The sequence below is a fragment of the Trachymyrmex septentrionalis genome, unplaced genomic scaffold (assembly GCF_001594115.1).
Source record: "Trachymyrmex septentrionalis isolate Tsep2-gDNA-1 unplaced genomic scaffold, Tsep1.0 scaffold97, whole genome shotgun sequence".
Classification (NCBI taxonomy): Eukaryota; Metazoa; Arthropoda; class Insecta; order Hymenoptera; family Formicidae; genus Trachymyrmex; species Trachymyrmex septentrionalis.
The window spans coordinates 75,013-87,008 of record NW_017306160.1 but is presented as its reverse complement, the minus strand read 5'-3'; the positions used below and the strand labels follow the sequence as shown (position 1 = coordinate 87,008).

The 11,996-nt window shown below is 34.5% G+C and overlaps 3 protein-coding genes across 3 annotated transcripts in view; 1 reads left to right on the top strand and 2 right to left on the bottom strand.

The window, feature by feature from the left end:
• The window catches only part of LOC108756264 (solute carrier family 23 member 1), a 22,920-nt gene extending 13,374 nt beyond the window's left edge, over positions 1-9,546 (bottom strand). Inside the window, exon 1 of the mRNA XM_018499923.1 lies at positions 9,514-9,546. The gene's annotated coding sequence lies outside the window, so the exon portion shown is untranslated. The remainder of the gene's footprint in view (positions 1-9,513) is intronic.
• Positions 1,632-4,867, top strand: LOC108756263 (nuclear cap-binding protein subunit 3-like). Its single transcript, XM_018499921.1, has 7 exons — positions 1,632-2,124; positions 2,213-2,370; positions 2,452-2,600; positions 2,686-3,051; positions 3,143-3,534; positions 3,607-4,106; positions 4,569-4,867. Exons 1-7 carry the CDS (start codon positions 2,035-2,037, stop codon positions 4,711-4,713), a joined length of 1,800 nt encoding a protein of 599 aa, XP_018355423.1. The 5' UTR covers positions 1,632-2,034; the 3' UTR covers positions 4,714-4,867.
• A 121-nt stretch (positions 9,547-9,667) lies between the features above and the next one.
• LOC108756266 (mitogen-activated protein kinase 1) overlaps positions 9,668-11,996 on the bottom strand; it is a 5,581-nt gene continuing 3,252 nt past the window's right edge. The window contains exons 2-8 of the mRNA XM_018499924.1: positions 11,144-11,270; positions 10,950-11,060; positions 10,634-10,885; positions 10,369-10,536; positions 10,036-10,224; positions 9,823-9,955; positions 9,668-9,739 (exon numbers count right to left, since the gene is read on the bottom strand). Of these exons, the coding sequence (XP_018355426.1) occupies positions 9,830-9,955; positions 10,036-10,224; positions 10,369-10,536; positions 10,634-10,885; positions 10,950-11,060; positions 11,144-11,270 (973 nt within the window). The 3' untranslated portion in view covers positions 9,668-9,739; positions 9,823-9,829. The remainder of the gene's footprint in view (positions 9,740-9,822; positions 9,956-10,035; positions 10,225-10,368; positions 10,537-10,633; positions 10,886-10,949; positions 11,061-11,143; positions 11,271-11,996) is intronic.

The following is an 11,996-nucleotide window of genomic DNA, read 5'->3' as shown; positions in this document are numbered from 1 at the left end:
TATTGCTCGCGAATGAGATAAAAAGTATCAAAATAACGGAAAGATATCGATACATTTCATGTTATCTTTTCGGCAATATGAAAAGATATCTTTTAGTCGACCTTTTGCTTCGCGAAAATGACAACCATAGAAAGATGGCTGACCACGAAAAGATGGCTTTTTTAAGTTGTCTTTCCGACAAAACTGAAAGATGTCTTATAGACATCTTTTAGTCTTGCTAAAAATATAATCTAAAAACAATGTCTTTCGTCGTCTTTTAGACACCTTTTCGCTTTGTTGAAAAAACAACTTAAAAAATCTCTTTTCGTTATCTATTAGTATTTTGTGCTGTCTGAATACTTATTGGTTGATGTCGGGAAGGCTCCGATTGCACACAGTGCATATTGCACACATGCGTTGCTAATTGACTAATTTAAAAATAAAATATTCTCATTGGTAAAGTAGTAAAAAATTACTAGACATCAGCTGATATGAGTGGTGTGCAATCAGGATTGTAGGCAAACGGGATCCTCCCACTTTTTCTCTAGGACGGAAATGTAAAAAGTGAAAATTCTTTGTATGCATGTGTGTATATGTACACCCAAAGCCTTCGATTCTTTCTCTCGGTTACTTTTTTCTTTCAGGTTATTTCGTTTTTACGTCAAATTTTGTTGTAAGCGGTTGTAAGGTTTAGTCGTGTCGTTAATCGCGCGCGGACTATGAGCATTAATGTAGAAAAATTGTCATTTCTCAGTTTGTGAAAATTTCCGAGGGAAAGAATCGAAGTCCTGGTTGGTACAAACCCGAATACGTTATAATTTTGTCCTATTGCTTTGTTCGTTCTCAAAACTGAGAGATTCTGAGATCGCTATAATCAAATCAGCTACTGAACATCGCTCAAGTTGTTTCACCTGTCTTCTTTCACCATGCTATTAATAGTATTTTGTTAATATATTTAATTGTCAATCTAATTAGAGACCAAAAAAGAACAGATTAGAACTTATAAATTACTAAAACTGATTTCCAGGCTGCGGTCGATTTGGACACTCACGCGCTTTAAGAGCTTGTAATCATTATTCTGTCTTTATTGTTCATTAGACGTAAAATAAGAATAGAAATACTGAAAAGCGCTGAAAGCGTCCAAATTGATCGCAGCTTCTATGTGATGTAAACTTGCGTAAAGAAGGGCCCAAATTTACTGCCAGCACTGAAAATGCTACAATTTACGTTACGTACATTATAGATTTTCAGTACTAGCAGTCAATTTTGGAACACAGCCAAGATCAGTACATGAAAGCATCAAGCGTCGAACATATGCGCAGAAACTTATTGCGCACGATTCTGAATATCTTCCAGTTCCTTAACGCAAAATTACACTCCTATCCTAACATATAATACTTATAATTTTTATTTATTTATATTATATATAATGGCAACAGATAAAATTGTATCACTATTAAATTGTATTAATGTACATACATTAGATCCAATGCATTTTAATAAAATTCTTACACATCACTGCGTATGCTCTGACGCTCGACGGTTGATGCTCCCATGTAAACATACCTTAAAGATGTCTTTTCAGGCTGACGCCGACTCAAACATTAATTTCTATCACGTGACCAGTATAAAAAATATCTTTATACGAAAAAGAACGGTGTGGCCGCTTCCAGATTTCTCTCTGACTCAATCGTATTTACTGAACGTATCTATCACATCCAAGAGGTGATTGGTTACGCGTCATTTCTTGGCAAATCTTGTAACTCACAATCAGTAACAAATAGAACAGACTTATTGATGTTATCATGGTGATTTATCATTGTCCATCATCGTCCCAGCTGTAGCTATAGCAGGCCAGCCTGCCTGCATCTGGCTAGTAGATATATTTGTCGTGTTATGGTTAAGTTATATTTGTAAACTGTAAACTTATTACCTCCATTTGATGATAGAAGCCGTTATTCACAGAACGATCGGATTGTCTGTGAAATTAGTGATACCTATCGATTTTTCCTAACGATATTTAAGCGTTTATCGCATTTGTATCGTGTTTATACAATGGACGAGTACGACGAACCTTCAGACGTCGAGATGGTGCCTTTCAATGAAATAGAGAGATCCGAAGCAATATTAAAGCCAGAATTACAGGTAACAGAAATGAATGATTTTAATTGATATGTATGTTGTTAATATAATTTTCAGGTGTGCTTCAAATTACACTTCTAAATTCTTTTAGATACAGACATTAGAGAGTAATTCTGAAAAATCAATAGACACATCAGGCATAGATATATTTAGCAAAGAGGAAAGATTGAAGTTAGAGGAACGAGCAAAACGTTTTGGCTTGACGGAAAAATACAAGGAATTATCACTAGAAGACGATCTGTATAGCAGGTATAAATACTTAATTGATTCGGTAAATTAATTTAGTAAAAGCATTTGCTGCTATTTCATATATTTATGTAATGATTGCAGCATGGGTATTGCGGATGATGAGAACGCAAAGAACATTAGATTGAATGTAATTCACATGAGAGGAACTGAAGATATGAGCACCAAAGATGTATTCAAATATTTCCAAGATTATGATCCAATGTCAATTGAATGGATCAACGATGTATCATGTATGCTTTAAAAATTTGATTTTATTTGAAATAAACTGACACCATATCATTTGCTACTGACATTATATAATTTGTAATATTATAGGCAATGTAGTTTGGTTTGATAAAGAAACAGCAGCTAGAGCTATGACGGGATTATCTAGGAAAATTTTAGGCAGTATTGTAAAGTATTCGGATCGAGAGAACGATTCTGAGAATACAAAAGATGACACAGTGAAAACAGATGAAAAAAACGAATCTATCAATGCAGACAAGAATGGAAAGAAAGACAATTGCATTAGCATTAGAGATATTGATTATCCATTACCTCCTGGTACATGGAGAAAAGGTATCGATTATCCAAAATCTAAAGGAATTTACTTGAGATTCGCTACCAAGGCAGACAAAAAACAGGTCAATGCAGAGAAAAGAAGTGAATACTATAAAAAGTATGGAAATCCCAACTTTGGAGGTAAATACAATTATACGTAGTAAAATCAAATTAGAATTAAAAATCATGAGGACAGATGATAAAACGGTTTTGTTTCGATGTAAATATGTAGGTCTCAAAGGAATTTTAACGGAATCTCGTAAGCGTATGTACAAGCAAATAAAACAAACTAAACGTAAATCATTAGACGAGGATCAAAATCAGGATCAAACAAAAAATCCATGGGGTGCGTTGTCCGAGACGTGGGGTTTGAACGATGTTGTAGAGGATGATTTTCTTCCAAGGAACGGTGTTAAAGACCAAGGACGTAGCATAAAGGAAAGATTGGGTGTCAAATACCCAGAAAAGGATATGGTGAAAACTGAAGAATCGGGTGAGGCCAGTTCGAGCGATAGCGATAGTGATGAGAGTTGGTGTAAACGGAGTAAAATTCCTCGCATGCGAATGCACGCCGATGATGAGGAGGAAAAAGTACAGAAGCGTCGGGCGAAACTTCGAGTCCAAGTTCGTTTTTTATCTTTTTAGAATTTTTTCTTAATGTGTTTACAAGTTATATCCAAGATCTTTTTCTTTTAGACGATTCTGAATAACTTAAACAACAGCGGTGACTTACGATCAAAACTGGGAAAACCAAAAACGAAAATGCAATATCGCGAGCCCATTCAAGTAGTAGTCACAAATACGAACGCAATAAATTCGAAACGCGATAATTCTGGGATAATTCGACAGCAGAGCCACCAGAATGTGAAAGAAATACACTCGATGGAAAGAGAAGAAGGAGAATGGCAGGAATCGGAAGAGGATGGACATGAAGAAGAAGACAAAGAGAAACAGAAACTTGACCAGATGAACACAGAGGAAGAGCGAGAAGAAGGAGAGGAGCAAGAAGATGAAGAAGGCGAACACAATGAAGATGAAGAGGACAGCAGCGAAGAAGATGTGCTTGTAAAAGAGATTCAGGGTCCTAAAGGCAGTGTGATAAAAGTAGTCCCGCCCAAACCGCGTATTGCGTCCACTGTATGGGCAAGATTAAATCATGCAAAAAGTGAAGCTAGTGACAGCTATTTAAAAAGCAGGTAAGGAAATAATTAAGTTAATGTTATCTACTTAAAATATGACAAATAGCATAATTTTTTTCAATCTTATATTATCATTTCCAACTACAAGTTGGCAAAAAATGGAGGCAGTATGTGTTTCACTGAAGTCGCTTGGTTATCAAAAATCTCCACAATTGCAATATATTTTTTTATCAATTTTTGTTGGAATAAATATTTCATATACCCTAATTAATTTTGAAAATTAAATGTTCCGACAATAACTTTATTTTGCTGATTTTTGTTAAAAGTGTAGATGAATACATGTAGAGCGTATATAATACTTTGTGTATAAATTGTGATATACAATAATGTTTTTAATGTATGTCCTCCAGTATCTTCGGAAAAATGTGCATCTTTTTTAAACGTATGCGTATAACTTATTATATATATTTTGATGTATACATCTGCAAGTGAATTCACGAATTCTATTTTTTTTTAAAGATCATCAAACAGTCGCGATTTGAGGAGTACTCTAAAAGGCGGTGACCTGCGATCACGTATTGGAAATCACACCAGAGGACGTTCTCCGTTGAGAATAGAAGTAAAAAACGACAAATACACAAAAGACAATAGTGGCGGAGATTGATCCCTGTATGAACAATCTAATCGTTTTAAAAGCTCGAAAATTGTAAAAAGCGCAGATGTATTGTTTTAAAACTTTTTCGTAACATTTTATATCGGCTACGGTGGAATATAGTTATAAATTAGCATGTGGATATATATGTATTCAAGTTTACAAGCTTAATGTGAAGTTTTTCTTTTTTCATCATTGAAAAGATTGCAATTTTTTTTACACACATGCATATATCATGAGAAGAGGAAAATATTGATATATAAAAAATTTTTATTTTATACTATACGTTAATGATCGATCTTCCAATAATCATTATTGTTTTATTATTATTAGACAGATGAATGCTTCCGATAATATCGCGTATAAATTTGATGATAACATAGATGATATATCTACAAACTAATGTTTTATCTCTGCGAACAGAAAAGAAAAACTGAGTTCTTTAAAAAATTAAGTACTTTGACCGAAATATTTGTGCAATTATGGGAAAAGAAAAATTTCGAAGAAATTTCTCATATTACTTCGAAGTTATGATATAAAACAATGTACCTTTTGCACGAAGAATATTATACGAAAGTATAGTTTCGTAAGCTCTCAGAACAGCATCGCGTTTTTCAAATGAATTGATGAATTGAGATGATATTTTGTAAAAGCATTTCTGATGATTCAGAATATATCACTGCAAAAAAAGTGATGAAAGAAATAAATAATAATGATAATCTATGCTGTGTTACATTCATATCATTTCTCTGATACGTTCTCTTATCGAATTTTCCAGTTGATAAATTTTGACGATGTGACGCGATAAGTTATGCGAAAAGCGCAATAAAATTTTACTTTATTATTCTTCAATATGATGTAACCAAAAACGAAACTTACAGAAATTATTGCTTCGTAATTTAAAATTAAAAACTTTACAGGGACAAATAACACAGTGAAGATAATTGGCCAATAGTCTCTTTTTATATTAGCACAATAATAACTGGAATAGCTATTTAAAATACAATAATCGATAATGATTAATTAACATGAATTATGACGGTTCGTTACGAATAACAATCATTTGGAACAGCAATCGAGGTAATAAAGAAATCGAGTAAAGAACACAGTAAGTACATTTATTTCTTAAATGGCTGCTTAGCTACATTCATAGATTCTCGTTTATAAATTTCTCCGTTCAATATTATATTTTTGAAAAAATAATTCCAAATTGAAGTGATTGTATTCAATTCGATTGTGTATATATATATATATATCGAAACGATCCATTCACCACTTTTGCGGCTAATTTTTAATCTCTTATACTGCATCATGTTTCATATTTATTGAATGAGCGCATTAAAAATTACGTATTTAATTTTATCCGCATATTCGATTATCCCTTTGCCCACACGATGATTTTACGTCGAACATAAAATTATGTTCGCTATAAGCAGAATTAAAATTTAATCTACTTTAATTTTGACTTATTTATTTTCTGATTACTCAATTTATTGTATTCATTGAATCGTTCTATTTTTAATGAAATTTTCCTGAATATTATAATTTAGCATATTTGAGGAGCAAATCCGATTAACGTGATCGATCTAACGCGGCAGAATAATCCACCCTGATTAAAAGCATTACGGTTTTAGCTCTACAATCTTGTTAGTTAAATAATAAGATAATATTTACCGTCGTTTTATAAACGCTATGAATGCAGCTTCGGCGACAAGAAACTATCAATGATTCACAGCGACACAATTGAAACGGACAAGACGATATCTTTCACGATATTGCCGTTCGGGGATTCGATATGATTAGAATTGGAACGACAAGAAACCGAGGGATAGAAACAATCTCGGGAGACGAAATGCTGGCCTTTTTATTTAATCGAAAAGCTAAAAGGGCCACTCAGTTAAACCGCAGCTTTATAGGCTTTTGCGTCCCAAATTTCAAGTTGCGTTGATTGCGATGGTATAAATACATCTTCCCGCGATGGAATTCTTGCCGCACATATCTGCATACGTTTGCTGCGCACAATGTGAAAAATCCGATCTTGCCCGTCGTTGAAGAGGCGGTCATGCGGCCCTTTCTCTTCAAAGGCTTCTTTTTCCTTCCCTCCTTCACTTCTATTCTACGTAAAAACGCTAAATAATTTAGTCAACCACTCGTTAACTCAAAAATTAACAACTGTCATTCTACAATTAGTTGAGGAAACGGCATATTACTCCTCCATCTCGCTCCGCTGCCTCTCTTTCTACTCTTCTTTACAAGTTCAATGATATAACCGTCGAAATAACATCGAAAATCGACAGACGAAAATATTCCGTGAATACACCGGATATACAAGAATCGGCAACAACAACAAGTACACATACATAACTTTAAGTATATTAGGCCAGATGATATCGACAATGTCTCATCGATATATTACGCGTAACGTTCTACGTTCATCATCTCAGTATTTTCTCCAAAACACTTGTTTTTCACCTTATATCACAACCCAAATAACACAGCGCCTACAAAACGTTAAGAAAACGCTAAAGTATATATAAGCGCTTTTTTAGCGCTTTGCAGGCGCTGTTGTGTTATTTAGGAATCTATATGTATGTACTACGTATCCAATTATCATTGATAGCGAGAGCTTCGATTTCTCGTCGGCTTACAATTTCGCTGAGCGCACGATTTTATCATCGCTTGCCCATGATGATCTACGATATTATACGAACTGTTTAAAAGGCCTCGGATGTGAGAGAGATTCTTCAAAAGGACTCGATATACGGATCGTATCCGTTGATGTAACAGGTGTCTTATTTAACTCTGCAGTAGTGACATAAGGTCATAAAAGACTCCGTCTGCGGAGCCAGCGTTTTACAGGGAGAAAATAGCTGAATATTGTGTATTAAATTCTAACGTATTACCGTAAACTGGTACGAACTGGTTTTCTGTCAAGACGAATTAAATTCTCCACAAAGAGATCACACTCACTATACATTATTAGTATTACGGTTTTCAGAAATCTCAAGTGCAAGATTTAGTATATCAATTTAATTAAAATTTTGAATTCAACTCTATCAAGGGAAGAGAAACTTGTAAGAAATAGAAGCACAATACATATGTATGCATCTATCGAAAGTAGCTCTTTGTACTCGCATGTGGAATACTCAAATAACGACTAAAATCCGTCCGTGGATCATTGGAAGATTGATACACATTTACTTTACTTTGAGTTACACATACAACTAAAACCATCCGAATTCGTCATCCAATAGCATCAACTAACGTGGAATGACCTAATTAAAAATCTGTCGTTATAAAGGATTCACTTGGTAATTTTATTTTGGAAGAGATTATGCCTGTGTGTACGTCGTGAGGTAATCGAACTATTTGCCTAATTGTAATTTATTCGTTTTGTAAAGACGCGAGACTTGTACCGCGCAAGAAAACTGTAAACCGCGAGAGATTCCTTAACTCTTTTGCCCACGACAATTTGCCAAATGAATTCGCACAATGGATAAACATCGAAGGAAGATAAATATGTATTAAATCGGAGATTGAAATCATGACATTATGGTAATGATAGAACATTATTCGCTGTTATGTTCCTCGCATTCTTAGAAAGGAGGCGAGGCGCATCAGCATAAATCAGCCTCAACGAGAATCCGTAATCACTAAAAATGCATCTTAGATCTAGATAAGAATCTTACGAACAATGAATTTTTATTATTAATTTATTTTTTAATTCTTTAATTATTATTAGATTATCGAAGAAGGTGAAGATCGGTAACAGTTAATAGAGGAAGTAAATACTTTGTCCCTGTTTTAGTATTTTTTTCCTTCACTTCTTTTTTTCTTAATTTTCACCTTGTCTCTCACAACCTATAGTTTTCTTGGGAATAGGATTAAAAAAATTCTCTATATATTCACAGTAAGGCCGAATGGAGCTATTGATATCTGTCAGCGAATTCGATTTCTATAGCAATTCAAATTGACTTTATCGTAAATAGATTTTGGATTGATATTAATTTTAGGAGGCTCTAAGAGCAGATGAGAGGTTTAAACGATGTAATAACATTTTGTAAAATTTCCGAAATACTAACTTGGGACTTTCTTCTACATGTTATTCAAATTTTCACTTTAGATTTTCTCATAACTCGGGCACCGTCGTAACTATCACTCGCTCAAAAAGAAGATCACGATTCTCTTTTTAACATAAATTATATACTAATATTTTCGTCAACGCGCCGATTATTGCACGTCGCGTATTCGCTATAACGTTGACTATTATAAACAGATTAAATACCAAAAGAAATTCTGCCACACGTACATACGCACGCAAATACAGTCATACGTACACACATAAGACGAAAAATATCATACGAAATGAATTATACGAGTGCGCTACAAGTTCGAATCTCGTAGACGTAGAGTGAACGTTTAGTGTATCGATATTCTCGATATCTACGATATTTCCGATATCAGAAAACATCGAGCCACGATAAGTCGAATATATTGCCTTAGTTACGCCACATAATTACGTGTTGTAATCTCAGCCATTTCACTTTCAAAAGGTAAAAGAAATAATTCGAGAAGAAACGATGAAATGAAGATAAAATGTTTCGCGTGTCATGCCTCGTCACGCTCACAATTAAATCACAGACAGACGGTATGGTACGATACGGTACGACGATGATAAATTAAAAATACATGTTGTACCAATTGATATTATGCTATGTTCGGTATAACATAAGAAACACTATATTTGCTTTCTCCGAGTAAGGACATGCGAATGTACAAGCGTATGCACGGCATTGCGACTGTTTCACTCACCCGATTAATCGGCTTGATTAATCGTTCGTTGATCGCTGAACTAAATCTTTCATCAATACCCTAGTATTTTTGTATCATCGGCAATTCGAGCGGCGATGAAGTGGCGATGATTGTTAAAAGTACGCTTTCTTCATATTAATCCCGTTATTGTTCGTTTTCCGTTCCATTCTATTCTTTTTTTAGTTTATCACGCGTATCCACTATTGCGATTCTGGCAACAGCATGCCTGATAAAAAGAAAGGGAAGTAACATTCAGTTGTCAGCGCATCAAGAGACTGGTGATACGATAAAGACGAATTTAATAATTACCAGTCGACTACATAGCGTTCTCTTGATGATTTTTTTGGAACAATAGAGTCTCCTCAAAAATATATTGTTTTAATACTTCTTTTGGAAGATCATCCAACTCCATGTCGAACTTAAACGGCTCCTCTGCCACAGGCTGAAATTTACGAATAACAACATTACTTGTAATTACAATTAACATTCGCGATTGCAATTTTACTGCATATAGAAATATACCTCATCGCCAGGATCATAATATTGCTCCAAGTAGGGATGCGCCAACGCATCTTCCACCACGATACGCTTATTAGGATTGAACGTCAACATTTTGTCTAGAAGGTCCAAGGCTCTTGGATCGGCATTGGGAAAAAGACTCGTCCACGGTACCTTTGGCTTATATGGCAACGATTGGAGATAATTCCGTGCCTAAAATCAGAACGCTTTAATATCATTATGTTATAAATGTAAGGTGCGAGTCAATGAGCCTATAAAATGCAATGCAAAATGCATATATATTCTTTAGATTCTATGAGATGTAAAGAAAGAAGTAGATGTATAAGCATCCAGTACTTTCTCATTTATAATGCACTCGAGATCCTCCGGCGAGGGCGATCCGAGAACACCGAGAATATGATTCAACTGATCTAAATAGTGTTTGCCGGGGAATATCGCTCGTCTCGAGAGCATCTCCGCCAGGATGCAGCCTACCGACCAAATGTCTATGGATTTGGTATAACCCTGTGTTAAGAGAACTATATGTTAGAGCCACGTAGACGCGTGAAATGTGTGTATGGTTCTCATTCCTTGAATGAGTTTTCACTTGTGAGACGAATACCTTGGAGTTAAGCATGATTTCCGGAGCTCTGTACCACCTCGTCGCCACGTATTCCGTAAGGAAACCAGCATGATTGTGCTCCGGATCCGCGACTCTCGCTAAACCGAAATCGCAGATCTTAAGGTCACAGGTGGTATTCAACAGCAGATTACTCGGCTTCAGATCTCTATGTAACACGTTCGCCGAGTGTATATACTTCAACCCCCGCAATATTTGGTACAGAAAATAACATATGTGATCGTTACTAATAGCCTGTAAAACGAGAATTTTATTTTTGTCTTTAACGCAGATCTACAGAATGCATGCCAATACTTACTTGTGTTTTTAGTAATTTATAGAGATCAGTTTCCATTAGACATTGAACGATATATACGTCTTTCATTTGCTCCATAGTCGGCGCTCTTAATATATCCCTTATATCTATTATCTATTGTGAGAGAGAACGCAATATATTAATAACGATACTTTGTAAAAGGTATTTAGCGCAAATTGTTGGGGCATCCAACTTACGTTCTCGTGCTTAAACCTTGTGAGAATTTTTATTTCTCTTAAGGTTCTCTGACTATACGTTTGATGTTCGAAAGGCGAGATTTTTTTTATGGCTACTTTCGTTTTGGTGAGGTTATCGTAGGCGGACCTGCAAGAAAATATTATAAAGGTAAACCTAGCCACATTTATTATTCAGCGGAGACCTCTTTGGCACGCATTGCTGCTCCAGGCGCCTCATAATTCTCCAATTATCTCACAGTACATCTCGGGTCATATGAATAAAAGAAAGTCTTTTTCAACAAACGATAAAAGTAGAAGAGCAAATATTTGTTTCAAAATAAAAGTGCAGGATAAAAACAACGCAATTTGCACGAGTAATCCTTTGCTACAAAAAGCAATAAAACTCCCTCTTTTATTCGCAATATATTTCATACATTCATGATTTAATAATTGCAACAATCTTTTTACGTATTTGTGAATCCAAAATTTTTTCTTAAAAGACAGATTAATAAAAATAATAAAATGACAGATAAAAAGAAAAAAAATTCCTTTGTAAATATAAAGAAATATCTTTAAAATAAAAAATATAGTCCTGCAGTTTATTTTAAAATGAAATAAAGCGGAAAAAATTTTGATAAATAAGAAGACGGTTTTTATTTCATCATATATATTCTTCTGTTTTTAAACTTGTTTTATATATGTATATTCTTTTCGTATTTTATTCGCGATCGATCGTATAAGCGCAAAAAAATATATACAATATATGTATATATATATATATATATATGTATGTGTATGTATGTATATACACATGTGTGTGTATGTATTGTCTGCATGGCGTCTCAGTTGTGGAAAGACCATACAGTATCTTATG